Here is a 20,160-nt window from a genome sequence, read left to right on the forward strand (position 1 = left end):
AAATAATTAAAGAAATATGAAAAAAAAGTTTGTTGATGATTTGAACTTGCAACTTTGCTATTGTTATGCTACCATATACTTACCACCAGGCCATCGGGACGTTGATATGAAATTTAGTATCGAGAACATTCTTATCATTCAAAATCAGTTAGAAAATCGTAATTACTAACGGAAACTAACGAAAAAGCATCCCAAAACAAATGAGTCTCAGGTCCCTTTACCTACATGTATCTGGTTATAGATACAGTTGTTCAATAGGATCAGTGAACAAAGTCAGACAGTACATTGTCATGTTGAAGCATTCATACACATCATACATGTAACAAATTATAAAATAAAAAAGTATATAAAACTTATTTAAGACATTTAGTAAAATTTAATTTAATCGTGTATTTCGACACCCTACTCTATCCGGATTTTACATTCTCATTTCGTGAAATAAAAAACGGTGTGCAATTAAATCAAGTTGTTTGTATTTTTAACCAAAATGGCATCAAAGAAGAAATCTGTGTTATTCATTTGTTTGGGTATTGACAACTTACAATATTTATCCATATGTATTGTTTTACTCACAATTTTTAAAATTCACTTTGCTTTTTCCGTTGTAACTTCTCATTTTATCGCTAATAGATAGCGTGAATGATATATATTTCGGATGTAGCCTATATTCGGATAATAAGAAGTATGCTTAAAAATCGTTACTTTTTTCTGTTTTAAAGGAGTCATCCGGTATTTCATGCACTTCTTCCGTTTTCACTCTAAACACTCGAAAATTATCATTAGTACTGGCCTTTAATTTCCACGTATTAATTTTTTAAAATTGATTGATTTCCTTTCAAATATATATATTAAAGGAAGTGGCTAGCCGTACGGCTAGCCAAAAGTTCTAGCCGTACGTGAGTCACGTACGACTAGCCAGGACTCGCTGTATTGTCTAGCCTAGTCCTAATTATAAGACCTATACGTAACCTATTTCATATTTATCATTCATTAATCTGATATTTTACATTTTTCATTTTCCATGTTACGTTAGGTCTTAACAGATCTTTGCAAAATCGTGTAGCAAAAAAATTGACATTAGACATCGATTTAGATCTAATGCATTTTAACAATTAAAACAGCGTGTATTTACATAAATTTTGAACTATTTATGAACAAAACTAAAAATTAAATACCTTTCAACAAAATAATTGAACTGTCACACCCGAAAAGTCATGATTAAATCCTCTCATTTAATTAAATTCAATGTACAGCAGATATACAAATGGCCGCCATACAGTGCGCGAAATCTGATTGGCTAATTCAAATGCAAGCGTTTAAATGACCTCAGAAGTTTCTAACGGAATATTTTTTCAACGAAATAATTGCCCATGCACCGTCAGTGTGTTCGAAAATATTTTTCCGTTCAAAAAATTGGAATTAATCTGTAAAACGCTTTACTAAACCAGTATGGCCGATGAGCGAAATAGATTGATATTTATATTTTATTTTTAATTAATAAGTACTTTGTTTGAAACTTTTTGTTAATGATAGACCATGCAATTGAAAGAACAGAAGATAAGCTTTTGAATAAAGCTTGAAAGGCAAGTCAACAGACATTTTTTTAATTTTTCAAAATGCTACGCGTTTTTGATCAATAACTATTAGACGTCAGGCTTGACCAACATAAAACTATAACAAGCCTGTAACGTCTAATCTATTGGACTATGTCTAGCCGTACGGCACTTTTCAAAATTATATAGAAGTCGACCATGCATATGTTATTTTGTGCCTCATGATAATGATTTGTTGTTTTATTTGACTGAAAGATGTTTTTTTGTTAATTAAGCACATGGATCGAATAAATAATGATCGGAGTGAAATAAATAAATACATAGAACATTGAAAAAAAACGGTGAAAAGCAAAAATAATTGTATAATTTCAAGTACAGTAGATAAATATCGAACATAAAAGCACAAACCATTAATTTAATAAGCCTTAAATAAAGCCTACCCAGGGACTGACAATAACATTTTATAATGCGTTTCACGGAACATGCAAACTTTCCTTAATGATGGACAAACTTCTATACCGTCGGTAATTGACGCAAATATCAGAGCCTAACATTGATTTTTTTTTTCCATTTTAAAGGTGTCGAAAATTAAACTTTATGAAACAAAAAAGGATTATTATCAAAATTTTGTAAACTATTTCAATTGATGTTATTTAACTGCGACCTAACGCTATTTTTTCTCGGTGTCTTGAAATGATAAAGATCGATATTCGTACTTCTTTTACTGTAGCCAACAAGGCGATTAATCTCTATTTAAAGTAAATATACGAAGACAATTACTATTTCATGGTTAAAATCCTCGCTTAAAGTCATGAAAAAACATATATGTATAATTTCGACTTTTATATAAATTTGAAAAGTGCCGTACGGCTAGACAATACAGTGTGTCCTGGCTAGTCATACATGACTCACGTACGGCTAGAACTTTTGGCTAGCCGTACGGGCCCGTACGGCTAGCCACTTCCTATATTAAATTCAGTATTCAGTCGCCATATAATTATGGCCATAATTTATAGTCTATAGCCGGGCAAGTCAAAGTGCGGGACCGCGAACCTTTGACTTCTCGTAATATGAAATTTGACAAAGGCTATGAACAAGGAAGTCTGTTAAAAAAAAATTGTTCAGTTTTCAATATTTAATGTGTCATTGTTTATTTCATACACTGATTAAGTTTTCACCTGGAACACTAGATGATTGATATGAAAAACGCAAAGCCTCAAAGCTAGTTCGATTTACTTTAACCGTGAAATAGTATCAAATATAATTGTTCATTTTTATTTTACATTTTCCGTTTTTAAAACTGTCATTCGGTATTTTAGACACTGCTTCCGTTTATTCTGGTTCCCTGTCCTATTATAGGTCCCACAGAAGACGCAGGACACCAGTCTACGCTTCCGTTTTCAATCAGAATACCTCCGCTTTTATTGTTATCTTGTTATTCGAAAAGTTGCGATGTGTCAATTCAGTACTTCGGATGAAAGTTTGCAAATCCATAACTATCTAGCAGGTACTCGCGTTACTGTAAAGCTACCTTTGCGAGCAGGCCCTTTGGGCCAGCTCTTCGAGCTCGCTATTACACTATATTAATCCGAAAAGTTGTGATTGTTCCGTATTGGATTACCCTGAAGGATATCCTGAAATGGAAACCTACCGGAAGTTGATATTGACTCAGCATCTATTTCTGTTTATTCTATATTTTATGAATAAATAACTTAAATTGCGTATAAAGGTTATTATTTCGACTGTAATTTATCATAAGTTGTACAGTATACTTGAATCAATAAATATTTTGCGTAATGATTCTTGATGCTCCAAAAATTATAAGACAATGAACCAAAATACATGTAACCTCAAATGAAGAGCAGGCAAACTTATTATCCATAATTTTGATGCACTTCTGGCAAACTTTTTCAAAACCATCACTTTTGAAGATACAGTCCAACCCCAATTATTCAAATTGCCGGGGACTGAAAATTTACTTCGAATAATCGATGGGTTCGAATAATCGAAATCTACTGCACTTTAGCCAATCATAGCAAAACTACTGGTTACAACACACTGATTTCCAGCAATCATTCGAGAAAAATAAATATTCAAGAAAAGATGCGTAAAAGTATGTTTTATTGGTACTGAGTATTGAAGACATAAATATTCTACATTATGTATCGTTTCGAAGACTTGAAAATGGCAGTGTTCTCACAACAGTATTTACAGCTAAACTCTGCTATTTTTGATAAGGGTAAAGGCTCTCATGTAGCGTTACAATTAATGAAGAAGAAAAAATCTAGAACTAGAATATGACTGTCTACAGTCTTCCTGAAAAGGTTTTATTGCTGGAACTGCTTTTGACTTCAAGATAGAGACTGTTCCAATGCCTTATTATTCTTGTTTACTTTGTTTTTAATTTCTTGCAATCTTTTAGTTTATACGGTTAAAAATCATTAAAATTAATGTCACCAATAGAACTGGACAAAAGTGGTCTTAGTTTCAGGGTGATCTGATTAGTGGTTTTCAATTCAAGGCATATATTGTTTCTGCTGTTATTACAATTCCACTATGCTTTTTTATTACAGGAAATATTTGTAGATCTCCAATTGCAGAGGCAGTATTTCTACGTTTGCTCAACGAAAGAAGTCTGAAGGATGAGGTTAGTGGAGTGAACAGTTTTCTTGCTTTATTTGTGCAATGTATTTTGAATTAAGCTAAGTCAGACTGCTAGCTGGCTTGACTGTATATACTGTTGCCACAGGATTGTCATTATTAAAATCAGTATTGAAGAAGTTTAATAAAACTTTTAAACTATAGTCTTAAAGGCAGATTATGTCTCAGAAATGATTATTTTTTCCTTTAAAAAGGCAAACAGAGTTTTGTAATGTTTAAATAGGGCATGTAAGATGCTTCTCAAGTGAAGAAATTAGTGCTAAATGTGAAATTATTTCTCTTGAAAGTAGCAAAATGTAAACAAAGTAGTGTGTGACATTAAATGAAAATACATCTTACTAAAATCCATGTAACTGTACTAATTGCCAAAAAAGCAACCAAAGCAAATAATGGTACAGTTGATTGTCCAGTGAGTAACTTTTTGGAAACTTTTACAGGACACCAATTGACAAAAGATTAAAAGCTTCTGAGAAATAAAAATAGAAGCATTCTTTGAGCATAATGGGCATTTAATTATTTTCATATCTTGTTGTTACTTTCTAAATTTCACTTTTGTTTGTATTAAAAAGTTTATTCTTTTTAATAACGAATTAAGTTAAACAAACTTGTAAAGTGTTAGGTGACAAAAAGATATAGAAATCAGCTCTGTATTACATTTGTATTAAGACAGCAGTAACCAAACCATGCTGAATTTGTTATGTCAGGATTTACTTCAAACTTGGAATAGTTGTTCCTGATATATTCACCCTTACAGCATATAAGTAAATTACATAATTATTAACTCTAGTGTATCAAGAATTATTCCTCCATTGAACCTTAGTATCCTTTAACCCTTTCCCCCATGAGCATATTGTGAAAAATGGCCATTTTCACTGAAAAGCCTCCTCTTACAAGTTCAAACTGCTATGAAACTATGAAAAATGCTTCAATACTAATCAAACTTCATATTATTTAAGAGGGGACATCTCAAAATTGCCAAAAATCACTTTTTTGCCTCGATTTTTTCCATCAAAATTTATTTCAAAGTGCTGCAACTTCTCAAGGGATTGAGATAGAGTCAAAGGCTTTTCAGCGTTGGTTACACGTTACCTTATGATCAACCTGGGGTCATTTTAAGCCTCTCACAAGTCCAAAATTTTCTTGGCGATGAGGGGGAGTCCGCCCCCCTTCAAAGCCCCCAAACAGAAGGGGGCACATCCCCCTTCTGGCAACCCCCTGATGTATTATTTGGACGGGGGACGGCGCCGAAAAAATGGTCACTTTTTTTAACAACATTTCTCAAACGAAAAACAGTGTTTGGGGTTTAAATAGGACATTTATTCACTGTTTGGGGCCTCAAAAGGGGGGGGGCAAAAAGCCGTCGAAACACGCTTATATAAGGGAAAAGGTTAACAAAAAATGATGAAAAACCTTGGAATCACCCAAAATCTAGTTTTTCCATGTTAACATGTGGTCTTTTACCTAATTTTGGTGAAAAATTGTTGTTTTGTAACATTTATATTTTTTTAGTTAACAAAAAATGATGAAAAACCTTGGAATCACCCAAAATCTAGTTTTTCCATGTTAACATGTGGTCTTTTACCTAATTTTGGTGAAAAATTGTTGTTTTGTAACATTTATATTTTTTTAGTTAACCCTTTCCCCCATGAGCATATTGTGAAAAATGGCCATTTTCACTGAAAAGCCTCCTCTTACAAGTTCAAACTGCTATGAAACTATGAAAAATGCTTCAATACTAATCAAACTTCATATTATTTAAGAGGGGACATCTCAAAATTGCCAAAAATCACTTTTTTGCCTCGATTTTTTCCATCAAAATTTATTTCAAAGTGCTGCAACTTCTCAAGGGATTGAGATAGAGTCAAAGGCTTTTCAGCGTTGGTTACACGTTACCTTATGATCAACCTGGGGTCATTTTAAGCCTCTCACAAGTCCAAAATTTTCTTGGCGATGAGGGGGAGTCCGCCCCCCTTCAAACCCCCCAAACAGAAGGGGGCACATCCCCCTTCTGGCAACCCCCTGATGTATTATTTGGACGGGGGACGGCGCCGAAAAAATGGTCACTTTTTTTTAACAACATTTCTCAAACGAAAAACAGTGTTTGGGGTCTAAATAGGACATTTATTCACTGTTTGGGGCCTCAAAAGGGGGGGGGGGGGGTAAAAAGCCGTCGAAACACGCTTATATAAGGGAAAAGGTTAAACTTTTATATATGAATATTGAATAATACTATTTTTTACAACCTCTTAACATAAAAAATGATTATGATCTATGCTATAATGGATTTTAATTAATTCCTTTTTGCTTGCTTATACTCTTACCTAAATGCATGTAGTTGAGCCTTCTGCCTCATGAGAAACTCTTGCTTTCAGTGCTCTTAAGGCATCTCTCTTAGAGATTTTTTTCCACTAGCAGCAGTGGCTTTCAAGGACTACAAGGACTGTATAGGGGGCAATATAAATGCTTTGTATCTCATCTGAGGTTTTTTTTTGGTCCTCTGGTGATTCCAATACTTTCACTGCTAAAGATACTGATTCAATTCTAGGGAAGGATGTGGTGCTGCTTTGTCTGGAAAATGTTACACTTTAGATTTTTTTCATGAACAGACACAATAAAACCAAGTCTGTGATATTTTGCATACCAATTTTGTTATAATTGCTCCTTTTTCAGAATTTTATAAATGAAACAGGAGAGTAATATTCTTTATTGATGGTTTTATTTTGTGACAATATTCCATGTTTTTGTTTTTAACTGTGCCAAACATTTTATTCTAAGACATGACATGGTTGATACAAATATTTGTTGATAATTGAAGGTTTTTGTGTTGTTTTCAGTGGGAAGTTGATAGTGCAGCCCTCGGAACATGGCATATAGGTCATGGACCTAACAACAGAACAATGAAAACTTTAAAGAAATTTGGTGTTACAGATTATAAACATAAAGCCAGAGCTGTAAGTGAAATTCCATTTTTTCCTGTTTTTAAATTGTATTCAGAAATATAAACATGTCTCCTTTGTATTTAATCAGTTCCTAAAAGTATAATGACTTTGACCTGGTGTACAACTATACATAGTCTTTGTAAAATTAAAGTGTCTATTAAACAATATTTTACCTCCTCAGACCAATTAATTACATTTCTAACAAATGTAAATGATTAAATAAATGAAACAGGGGCATTTATGACTTTGAACCATATTGCTTCTCACTATTTTGTGTTCTGAACAAAGTCACCTAGCTTCCAGAAAGTTTGAAATCTTTCATGCTAGAAAATTATCCAGGTAGCTTATAGAAGGTTGTTGGTTCTACTCAGGCGCCTGTCTGTGACAGAAATATATTCACAGAGAGTTTTATTCCTTTAGTAAAGCCATATGTATTGGTGTGGCTAAAATCTCCTACCTTCCCCTAACCTGGCACCCATAAAAACCCATCATGATCTTGATTAAACCCTTATATTGATTGACTATGATGGAATAATAGAATTTTGACATAACTTTGTTAGTGAGTGTAATATAAAGTGATTCATTTGTAAGCATTTTAAAAGTCTGATTAAATGTACTTAATCACTTTACTTATTTCCCTGCTAATGGATGATTAAATATTTTTCTTGAACACAGCTGAGAACATGTTATATTACAAGAATAAATAATTATTATTTCTTTCCCAATTTTCCACTGAACCATTTTAAGATTCAATCAAAACTAAATATTCATTTCTGAATCATTTTTTATGGAGATGCACACTTTAAAGATCATGATTTTATATCATAAATCTGATGCTCAAATGGAGATTTATCAGTATTGTAAGTTCAAAAAAGCATTATTTGTAAAGATATTACCAAATTGACATTTCATGTAAATGAAGGGAGGTAATTAGAAATTTATTTTCTATAAAGACTAAGACTAATTTTTCACTAAGAAATGAATGCATGGATTGTGTTACTTCACATTTACCTTCTTAAAGGGACTCCATTGAGGTTTAAAAGCCTAAAAACAATTTGAATTTCTTACATAAATGAGCTGGGGCACTTAAAACAGAAATATATGCAAAGATAGTTAAGAAATATACTTTGAAATAAATTGAATATTATTATGCTTTCCTTAGCTGGATTTGAGTGACAAGCGTTTAAACGCTTTTCATTTTGGGTCATGTTTTTACAAATTGAATAATTATTCTGGAATAACGAAGTGCGCGATCGATCTGAAATTTTGCACAAAGATTAGTGGTCTAAACCTACATCAAATAATACATTTATCTGGAAAAAATATTTTCAGTCCCATCATGTCAAAATACCTCAGTGGAGTCCTTTTAACCATTTACTATCTCAAATCTTTATTTTTAATACATTTAGGTTACCAGAGATGACTTCACAAGATATGATGTAATATTTGGTATGGATGATGCCAACATGGAGTAAGTATTAGACAATTGTTAGTATCTTTTTTGCTCTCTGATAGCCTGATATATGGATATATTATTTTATTCTTTAATATTATTTCTTTTATTCTTTATCATATGATGACATTGTAATCAACACAAGAACTTAAATATGATGTGGTGACCCAGTAGATACCTGTATACAAATTGAAAATTTTGCATTGCAAAATTAAAAAAAAAAAGCCAAGAAATACTCTTTTTTTTTGGTTTTATACATTACTGTTGAATGATGACCATAAATATATAACGTACATTTAGATTTGGAAAGGAATGGAAGTCATATACTGAAACTACTTTACTGATGTCATTTATGATAAGCCCTGCCAAAAAGATACACATGCACATATAACCTCTCTGATACAATGTACCTCAAGAACAAGTTTTTATAACATTTATCTTAAGTGCCCACCTGTGCCTGAAATAATGTACAGAGGGATATTTGAGCTGCGTCAAGACAAAACCAACGTAATGCGTTTGCGACCAGCATGGATCGAGACCAGCCTGCCCATCCACGCAGTCTGATCAGGATCCATGCTGTTCGCTATCAGTTTCTCTACTAGTGATATGGTTTGTAAGCAAACAGCATGGATGTGCAGGCTGGTCTGGATCCATGCTGGTCGTAAACTCATTACGTTGGTTTTGGCATGACGCGGCTCATTTGTGGATTTCTACTACCAGTCAAGCTGGAAAGTTACCATATGTCCATAACTGTATCGGTGTGACTTAAAATCCAACAAAAATTGAACAGTTACACTTGTAAAAGGACAATTAAAAGCTTGAAGCTATCCTGCAGGTCTGTGCTTATTCAACAATCCCTAGTGCCTTGATTATTTTGTTAATTTTATTTGAAACATAGTGATTCATATTTGTAGGCTGTCACATATTCATGTGATTCTTTTTTCCATAGGGAACTTGAAGAAAGAAAGCCAACAAACTGTTCTGCCAAGTTAAAAATGTTAGGAGAATATGATCCTAAAGGAGAACGTATTATTAGGGATCCGTATTTTGTAAGTATTTCTTTTACAATTCCAAAATAGCTTGAGTAGAATATAAAGTAACTCACAATATAATATATGAAAACTGTAACATCACATTGCTATTTCCTTATTTTGAATATCACAAATTCTCAAAATAATGCATTTTGAATGCTACATATCATCAAATCACTTGGAAGAAATGGTGAAATTTTTTATGTTGTTGTAACTTGAATTTATATATTATCACCAAATCTTCTTTGCATCATATTGTGTCTCAGATAAAAAAAATTAGGTTAGTAATATGTTTGTTGGTATGTTTCTATATTGTTATTTCTAGAATTCAGGAGTATTCAGTGAATTAAATCTTTTGAACGTTTTTTTATGTTTTCAAATGTGAAATTTATTTTGAAGATGAATTTGATTTATGTGTACCAAAGCTTGAAGTTTTAATGTTATATAAAATAGAGAAAAACAGAATCATTAAAGAAAGCCCAACACGGCAAATTTGAAAATGTTGCAGGCTCGGTTTGATTGAGCCTGTTCATGGACGGTACTGGAAAGTGCAAGTTACCGTCCAAGCCCCCCTAGCACCAGCTTAAGCAGAATTCAACATTTAACACAAACTGGTACAATTTGAAATTTTGAAACATCCGCAGGTGAGTTCATGTGACGGTTATCATGGAACCTTCAGTGTGACATGCAAGTGCCATTCCATGAAAAGCGGCATATGGTTCCCAAGTAAAAAAATGCGTGTGCCCTAAACAAGAAAACAATGGGCGGAACTAAATAATTGGAATTTTGAAAGGGAATCTGAGGTTATGAAGATTTGCCAGGATAGATTACATATTAGAAAACTTAATGGTTGTACATGCTAAAATTAAATGTCCTAGTCCTTGCAGTTCTAAGACTTAAAGATTTTTTTTAGAGATTTTACTATATATAATAGACCCCTAGAGTGGGACAAATTTTGTACATAAATTGACCTCAGAGTGGGCTTGGAGGACAAATATAAAACCGTGGTTAAGAACCACTAAAGAATTCTACATTTCATATATCAAGGTTATATGGGTTTTGACACGAAGATTATTTCAATTTATTTATTTAAAATACTTATATGTAGAAGAAGTTTTTTTATTCCAGGGGCATAATTTGAGCAAAGTAGGTGAAGAACTTCTAAGCCTTGGTACTTTTCAAGTAACAAGGCTCTATGCTGTATGATTACTGATAAGATTTTGAAAGAGTTTTACATGAGTCTATGTTAAGATGATGGCCTGCCGGACATAGCTTCTAAGTTATGCTACTTACCAAATATCTAAGCAGTTGTTCATTCTGATTTGCACATTATCATTTTAAAAGATTTTTCTTTAGGTTGCCAATGTTTGACTTCTGATTACTTTGAATGTGACCTACTTGTGCTACTTATGCATTAAATATTTATACTTTTTCTAGAATTGGATCTTATGTGAATGATCTATGGCCATCATGCCCTTTCATGATATGAAAAATATTGCTTCCAGTATGATCTGCGTAGGACGTAAATTAAACAAAATGTTAACAAATTATTGCCAGAAAATGAATGAGAGGGAAATGAAAATGAATACAATCTCATGATTTTAACTTGGCTTACAGCTTTCACCCAGACATTTTATGAAAGGTTGGAGTCAGTTTTATTAAAAAATTGGACGAAAAGAATACTATCAGTGTATAAATCAATGATTACTGGACGATTTTATACAAAATTTTGACACTTGTGAGACATATTTGTATTCTCGATGAATTGTTGGGGAACGTTCTTTCAAAGTTTGTATTTGAAAAAGGAACGCATTCAATAAATATCAATGAGCGATGCTGGAATGAATATGGCATCTCTTAAGTAAATAATGCTTTCAAACACAACACCACCTTAAATGATTAATTGAACGATTTCCTGATACAGCGATTTGAGATCGTGATTCATGAGTTATTTGAGTTAATAATTCATATTTAAGTGTCATTTATTCAGAATTAGAGACACAGTTTCATTATTCATGTAATTTCTTGGTTTTGAATTCTGTTTTACGATGTATATTTGTAATAAAATTAGAGAATATTAAGATTTTTTGAGATGCATGTATTCTTTATAAAGCTTCAATTCCATTTTACAGACCTCTGTTGATGAACGATACACGAATTTGTTAAAATTTATACAATTTTTATCTTTTTAAAATTATCAACTGTTCGATTATTCTTAAACTTTATGTAAATATGGTACATTGTATTTAAGTTTTTCTTTTATCGGAATCTCATAAAATAATTTTTTATTTTTGAAAATTGTGACCTACTTGTGCTACTTATGCATTAAATATTTATACTTTTTCTAGAATTGGATCTTATGTGAATGATCTATGGCCATCATGCCCTTTCATGATATGAAAAATATTGCTTCCAGTTTGATCTGCGTAGGACGTAAATTAAACAAAATGTTAACAAATTATTGCCAGAAAATAAATGAGAGGGAAATGAAAATGAATACAATCTCATGATTTTAACTTGGCTTACAGCTTTCACCCAGACATTTTATGAAAGGTTGGAGTCAGTTTTATTAAAAAATTGGACGAAAAGAATACTATCAGTGTATAAATCAATGATTACTGGACGATTTTATACAAAATTTTGACACTTGTGAGACATATTTGTATTCTCGATGAATTGTTGGGGAACGTTCTTTCAAAGTTTGTATTTGAAAAAGGAACGCATTCATAAATATCAATGAGCGATGCTGGAATGAATATGGCATCTCTTAAGTAAATAATGCTTTCAAACACAACACCACCTTAAAATGATTAATTCAACGATTTCCTGATACAGCGATTTGAGATCGTGATTCATGAGTTATTTGAGTTAATAATTCATATTTAAGTGTCATTTATTCAGAATTAGAGACACAGTTTCATTATTCATGTAATTTCTTGGTTTTGAATTCTGTTTTACGATGTATATTTGTAATAAAATTAGAGAATATTAAGATTTTTTGAGATGCATGTATTCTTTATAAAGCTTCAATTCCATTTTACAGACCTCTGTTGATGAACGATACACGAATTTGTTAAAATTTATACAATTTTTATCTTTTTAAAATTATCAACTGTTCGATTATTCTTAAACTTTATGTAAATATGGTACATTGTATTTAAGTTTTTCTTTTATCGGAATCTCATAAAATAATTTTTTATTTGAAAATTGATTGTTTTCACACATTGTTTCTTTTGTAAAAAAAAGAAAACTACACAAGTAACTACTTTTACGACTGTGTCAGCACACCTGTTTCTCTATGTTTATCTTTGGTATTCAATATGTGTATTCATAGGAAATGTTTATAATGCATCTCAATTAATGACCCTTTTTATCCCCCGCCGATGGAATCGGGAGGGGGATATAGTTTTGGCGTTGTCCGTCCGTCCGTCTTTCCGTCCGTCCGCACTCACTGGAGAGTAATTATGTGGCTAGAGGGACAATAGGTAACTGTTCTTTCTCTTTGATGTCATTCATTCCGTAATGCTTTTATGTGGCTATTTTCTTTTGTGTGGCTAAAAAGAACAATAGAGAGAACAATAGAGTAGCCACATAATTACTGTCCTGTGAGAACTTCCGTCCTTCCGTCCGTCCATCCATCCGTCCGTCCGAATTTCGTTTCCGGACTAGTTCTCTGCAACTACTGTCTGGAATTCAACGGAACTTTATGGGAATCATCAATATCAAGAGGAGATGCGCATATCGTCGGCTTGTTCCAGTCCGACACTTTAACTCAGAGTTATGGCCCTTGATTAGTTATGTAGTATGCATATAGAGAAAAAATCGTTTCCGCGCTTCTTCTCTGCAACTACTGGCTGGAATTCAACGAAACTGTATGGGAACCTTCAATATCAAGAGGGGATGCGCATATCTTCGGCTTGTTGGGGTCCGACACTTTAACTCAGAGTTATGGCCCTTGATTAGTTATGCAGTATGCATATAGAGTAAATATCGTTTCCGCTCCACTTTTCTGCAACTACTGGCTGGAATTCAACGAAACTTTATGGGAACCTTAAAAACCAAGAGGAGATGCGCATATCGTCACCTTGTTCCGGTCAGACACTTTAACTCAGAGTTATGGCTTTTGATTAGTTATGCAGTATGCATATAGAGCAAAAATCATTTCCGCACTACTTCTCTACAACTATTGGCTGGAATTCAACAAAACTTTATTGGAACCTTCAATACCAAGAGAAGATGCGCATACCATTGCCTTGTTGGGGTCAGACATTTTAACTCAGAGTTATGGCCCTTGATTAGTTATGCAGTAAGCATATAGAAAAATATTTGTTTCTGCGCTACTTCTCTGCAACTACTGGCTGGAATTCAATGAAACTTTATTGGAACCTTCAATACCAAGAGGAGACGGGCATATCGTAGCCTTGTTCGGGTCAGACATTTTAACTTAGAGTTATGGCCCTTGATAACTTATGCAGTATTCCACCAGAGCAATAATCGTTTCTGTGCTACTTCTTTGTAACTACTGGCTGGAATTCAATGAAACTTTATGGGATACGAAGAGGAGATGTGCATATAGTCGCCTTGTTCCGGTCAGACACTTATAACTCAGATTTATGGCCCTTGATTAGTAATAAAGTATGCATACATCTCATTGGCATTTCCAGATATTACTGTTTAACACAGAGTTAAGGCTCTGTTATTGCCCTGAATATTTATCAAGTTCAAAGAATATTACTGTTTATGCCATGATAAATGTATAAATAAAGCCTTATGTCTTCAGTTGTTGTGTTAGTAATAACCAGTACTCGGCGGGGATATAAATTCAACGAATTTGCTTGTTAAGCAGACATCTTTCAGTCTCTTTACAAAGGTATTTAAAAGATACTTCACAAGAAATTTCTTTTCAATTGTGGGTGAGGGGTTGCCTATAAGTTTTGAGGCGTAATAATTGCAGCCACCGTTTACCCCTGCGTTATCGTAAGAGGTTGCTAAATGAGTTTGAATTACTGAAGTCTATACGACTCTTAGCTGCAACAGGTGAGGTGGTTGTGATCCCTGGTGTTGTTTAAAGTTGTAACACCCGAAGTTAGCCAACCTCATCTTTATGTTTTTGATGTCAAGTGACCTTTAATTGTGTTTGTGCGCCTTATAACCAAACCAAAAAAAAACAACAACAAAAAACAATAAATTTCTTCACTTTTTGTTGTAGTTTATCTAAGGTATGTTTGACTTCAGAACTTTGGTTAATCAGTCTAGTCAGTGTCAGTCACATATGTTTATAATAAATCATTATAATGCTATATATTTCAGGATGACGAGAGGGATTTAGGAGGATTTGATACAGTTTATGAACAGTGTGTACGATGTTGTACAAATTTCCTGGATCAGTCTTAAGATGCACATTACCGTTGACAGACTAAAAGAACATTTCCTGTGTTTGAAGAATGAAACATTGTCCCCCTATATAAGATTTTTAAATATAAAAGATCTTTGCTTGCTTACTCTAATTTATCTCGCAATTCCCATTACCACGTCCGCTTAGTAAATTGACCAGATTAGAAGAAAATATAGCGGGTAGTCATCACTGATGGTGACTAAAAAGTATGGTGTATTTACTTGATTATACAATGAAGTTGAAAAATAAAGAAAGGACATCTCCATCATGATTTAAACAAAATTAATCTTGTGACACTTGTGATGTGTTGATTAAAGATCGTTTGCTTATATTTCAAAAATGTTGTATATTTCAGCAAAGATATCACTTAAGATCACCTCATTATGCTCTATACATTTTTACAGCAAATATGTCGCTACCAATTTATACACTGTTTTAAGAACCATATATCTTATACCTGATTTGATGCATTATTATCAAGTGCTATGTAAATCTTTTGTGTGATTATTTTGTATTAAGGGCAACAACGGAGAGCGCCGTTTGCGGAAAGAAGCCCACACCTAATACAGTTTAAATTATAGCTTTACTTACCAGAAGTGATGGGGTCAATATTATCAGTGACCCAGTTTATGCCAAGAAAAACAGACATGTCTTAATTGTTTTGGCTGTTTCCGCAAAATTTAGTTGGCAAAACTTATTTCGTTGCAGTTACCAATATAGCAAACATCTAGTTTGTAAACAGTTCTGTATGAAGTTTTAGATAAGTTTTCATGACTGAAGCAATCTATTTATTGGAGAAATGTTAGATTTATCTAAATATCCTTGAACATTCTCGGAGCAATATTGAAAGGAAATACACGCAACATATCATTTTTAGTGCTGTTAGATATAAAGGTGCTTTATGTATTTAAATGTATTTTCTTATTGTTATGTTTTGTTGCGAAAAGCAATCGTCTTCCTTTTTTGTATTGTATAAGCATAATTGTTCTTGCGAATTAAAAGAAATTTAGCTTGTATTCCGATGTTGTTAAATATATGTGATCTAAATTTATGTACACCAAATACATTCGAATAAATGTCGATGTACTTATTTGAAAAACATGTTTTCGTTGTTTCTTCATTCGACCACTAGTCTACAAGGAAGCCATTCAGTTATCTGTTTAATGTAGTTGGTTCTTCATAGCTACCCGGTTCTGCATGACTTCCTTCGTTGATATGATGTTGAAACTTTGCAAAGTTACGTGTGAACTGGATTGTTTTGGTCTTCAAAGTGATTGCATGTACCATAAAACATCGAGATCGTTTATCATTACCATTAAAAAGATATTTTATTTTACCAAAATGACCATTTAACCGGTCTCTTCTAGTCGAAAAAGCCTGAAGATTATAAACTGATATCTAGATTTTTTTAACCACCATACGAACAATATAACATTGTAGCTTGCTCCTTTATTCAAGTTTCACAAGTTTGATATTAATGAATGACTTTAGATGCAACACAACAATGATTCACTGGAATAATAATATTCATTATATTTGTATACCAACTGGAACTCACCATATTGTTCATCGAGAAGGAAAGGTTGTACATTGTAGTTTGATTTTTTTTTTCGGATTTAGAAGTATTCAATGAATGAAATCCCTCTTTGGTAGAATAAATAACTTTTTATTGATTTAACAAAAAAAGTCCGACGATTTTTCTAAATCAATAAAAACTATAACTTCAAACTTTGTATGATGTACTAAAGTTTACGAGTGTATGACTTAAGTTGTTGATTGTTTGATTTTGTGTTTATAAACTTTATATTATTGTTTTTTTCCTATGTTTTGATTTTTAGTAAATGATGGCGCCACGATGAAGTTACCTTTGCTTTGTCAAATCCATATCGAGAACAAAATATTTATCATTAATTTCTCAAAAAGACAAAAAAGTTATTGACAAGTTATTCTGTTTGGATTTGGGGAAAAACATTTAAAAAACATCTTATTTTAATGAAAAATGAAGCTTCCAGCCTGATCTTCCCAGGATGTTAAACAAATTCAACAAAATGTTAACAGATTATTGCCAGGAAATAAATGGGAGGGAAATGAAAATGACAAAGATCTCATGATTTTAACATGGCTTTACAGCTTTCTCCAAGACAATTTATGAAAATTTGGAGTCGGTGTTAATAAAATTAAAATAAGTGAATAAATCGATGCTTACAAGACGATTCTGTTCAATATGATGGCGTTTATGAGACGGATTTTTTCTGAATATATTTGTTGCAATGACATATCATTATAAAGTTTGTATGTTGAAAATGATGTTGCATATCATGAAAAGACAATTGAGAGAATGCTGGCAGGATGGTATATGGCATTCTTTCAGTAAATAATACATTATAAACACTTTATAAATTCAAAGATTTCCAGATACGGCGTTTTGTGATCGTGATTCATGACATACTTGAGTCAAATTTATATCAGAACTTAAAATGCTGGACCGTAATAATTGATTTTTCTGCTTAGAATTTAGAACAGTCCATTTGAAGTAAATGGGTGTTCAATATCAGATACAAAAAGCTACCAGCAGCACAAAAGTTTGTGTGTCTTTTTATTTAGTATTTTAATTATTTATTCTCATTTTTAGCCTCTTTTCAATAGCGTAGTGAGGCGTAGGATGGTCAATGTAATAGCTTATTGTTCGGAGTTTCTCTGTGATGCTTCTTTACGGGCCAGGGGTTATATGTCGCGCTAAGTACTTCGCAATTAATGTTTTCATCTATCTTACGGAAGGTCGTTTGTTCTGATAGGTTGCCTGTAAATGTCGAAAATATTTTATGGTGTCTTCCTGACATTGTAAACTGAACAAACAAGAAATGGCTGTCACGATGTTGACGTATCTGTCAAGTCATGATTCAGACAGTAAAGTAAATATTGAGACAATACTTAGGCGTATTTTGGTATATATGACGAATGAACGTAATTTATTTATAGAGATGATGGCAAACAAATGTTGTTTATGGCAGTCTTTTTAAAACCTGATTCCGATATTCTATTAATGTGTTTCTCTCAAAAGGTATATTTATATATCGGTAAACTACATTGATTCTTTCGAATAGAACCTTTGATATAGACTTAGCAAGACATTTGAGAGAAATTTTTTCAAGGTGTTAGAAGTCCTTATTTGGGATTTGTCATGATTGGTTAATATTTTTTTTATTTCTGTTCATAATATTTTTTTCCGATGTATTTTTTTATTGTGTCTGCAAAATAGTTCATAATTACAATATAATAAACCAAAAGAGGAAATTGCAGCACTACATGTATTTGCATTTCGAAATGATCATTTGTATTCAAAATATATTCCAAATGACGTAAAATAACCAAACTGTTAGCAAGTTATTACCAACGAATTAATGAGTTGGAAATGAAAATGAAAAACGATCTACACCATTTTTATTTGTCTTTTAGTTCTTTTCCAGACATTTTTGAAAGGTTGGAGTCAGTGTTATTAAAATTGAGGTAAAGAGAACAATAATCACTGTATAGAAATCGATGATTACTGGACGATTTTTATACAAAGAATTAATGACTTTTGGCTAGATGTATTTGGGTAGTCACGATGATTGTTCTAGAATTCATTTAAAAGTTTGGCTTATTAAAAGAAAACAATTCATGAATAGCAATAGCGATTTCTGAAAAGGCATTCTTAAGTAAATAAAACAGCGATTTGAGATCTGATTCGTTATTAATATATTCTTTTTTAATTATTCATATATGTCACGTGTCATTGTATTTTACTTTTGGGACACAGTTTTTCATTTTACAATGATATTCCGATTGTATGATTAAAAAGTATGACACAAATGTACAAACTAATAAGTACGACAGTGACTTTTTGATATGGTTTTAGATCAGATTTAATTTTCTCAAGCAAGTGGAGCTTTGGTATTCAAATTTGATGTTAAATGTATTTTCTCCAAGTTTGTGTGCACTAAAATAAAATTTGTTAATGATTTATGAATGAAAAAAATGTCAATGTACTTTTTTGGGGAAAAAAATTTTTTTTTTTTTTTTCTTACCACTAGAAATAATTTTTTCTTTTGATATAAGGAACCCCTTTATCTATTTATCGGTTTTAAAAAGGAGTTGATTCTTTTTGGGTGCCCCGATTTCTTCCCCGGGAAAAGCCGAATAAAAAAATTTTTCCTCCAAAAGTAAAACCGGCAGTGTGTGTAACCTAAGAATCGCCTCTTTTCTCACAAATCTTAAAAGTTTAAAGCTTTTATGACATATAATTGCTTCAAACATTGATGTTTTGTAATCACAAGAAACATTACAAAAGAAAGCCATCAAACTGTCTATCATTATACTATCATATACTTAAAATGACCGAGCCAATGGTCAGTGGTGGCTTTATACGGTCAAAAACTGGTTGATAATGATTTATTGACATTATCGTGTCCATTATAGATTAGGCTTTTTGGCATTAATAAAAACATTGTGTTTACAACTTCGCTATCGTATAATGTCTTGTTAAGTTTTTTATTTTGCCACTATATTGTATGTGCAAGTATGATGAAACACAAAGATAAAAAGAACAATGAAGATGTGAAATCATTAAAATGACATCATCCTAATGTTAGTGTGTTCCATTGTTATCATTTGGCAAGTTACTGTCCCATTGTGATAGGAAAACCACTTCTGGCACAAAATTAATTTTCAGTTATTATTATTTATTTTTTAAGGTGGGAGGGGTTGGTAACCATTTGAAGAAGTGATACAGTCAAATTTTCAAGATGAAGCCTGAATACTTCTATGGAACTTTTATAAAGTTATAAGATATAATTTGCTAAGTGTGAGGGCACTGAAATGCAGAAGTCATCGTTAAAGTTATTTTTTCAGATAAGAGAAACGTCCTTGAATAATGAGACTTGACATTGTTTATTTTACATTACGCATAATAAAATTGTTTTTGATAAACATGTACATTTGTAACCAAGGACATTGTTAGTTACAAAACATTCAGCTGAATAAGATAACTAATTATTGGTTAAAAGAGCAGCAGATACAAAATTTAAGGACAAGATTGGTAAATTTTTCGCTTTCGCTTAAACGTTTGTAGGAATAAAGTTGGCATGGG

At 32.4% G+C, this 20,160-nt stretch overlaps 1 protein-coding gene across 1 annotated transcript; it reads left to right on the plus strand.

Moving 5' to 3' along the window:
• Positions 1 to 396: 396 nt before the first annotated feature.
• On the plus strand, positions 397 to 15,125 carry LOC132721193 (low molecular weight phosphotyrosine protein phosphatase-like). The gene is made up of 6 exons (XM_060705452.1): positions 397 to 527; positions 4,127 to 4,200; positions 7,049 to 7,165; positions 8,563 to 8,624; positions 9,556 to 9,655; positions 14,948 to 15,125. The coding sequence occupies exons 1-6, from the start codon at positions 488 to 490 to the stop codon at positions 15,029 to 15,031; spliced, it is 477 nt and encodes a 158-aa protein (XP_060561435.1). The 5' UTR covers positions 397 to 487; the 3' UTR covers positions 15,032 to 15,125.
• Positions 15,126 to 20,160: the final 5,035 nt, after the last annotated feature.

Source organism: Ruditapes philippinarum, unplaced genomic scaffold (assembly GCF_026571515.1).
Source record: "Ruditapes philippinarum isolate M1 unplaced genomic scaffold, ASM2657151v2 ctg2101_1_1_1_1, whole genome shotgun sequence".
Taxonomy (NCBI): Eukaryota; Metazoa; Mollusca; class Bivalvia; order Venerida; family Veneridae; genus Ruditapes; species Ruditapes philippinarum.

Coding starts and splice junctions, on each gene's coding strand:
- LOC132721193 (XM_060705452.1), top strand. CDS start 488: ATGGCATCAAAGAAGAAATCTGTGTTATTCATTTGTTTGG. Junction 4,201..7,048: donor AAAGAAGTCTGAAGGATGAG/GTTAGTGGAGTG, acceptor TGTTGTTTTCAG/TGGGAAGTTGATAGTGCAGC. Junction 8,625..9,555: donor ATGGATGATGCCAACATGGA/GTAAGTATTAGA, acceptor TTTTTTCCATAG/GGAACTTGAAGAAAGAAAGC.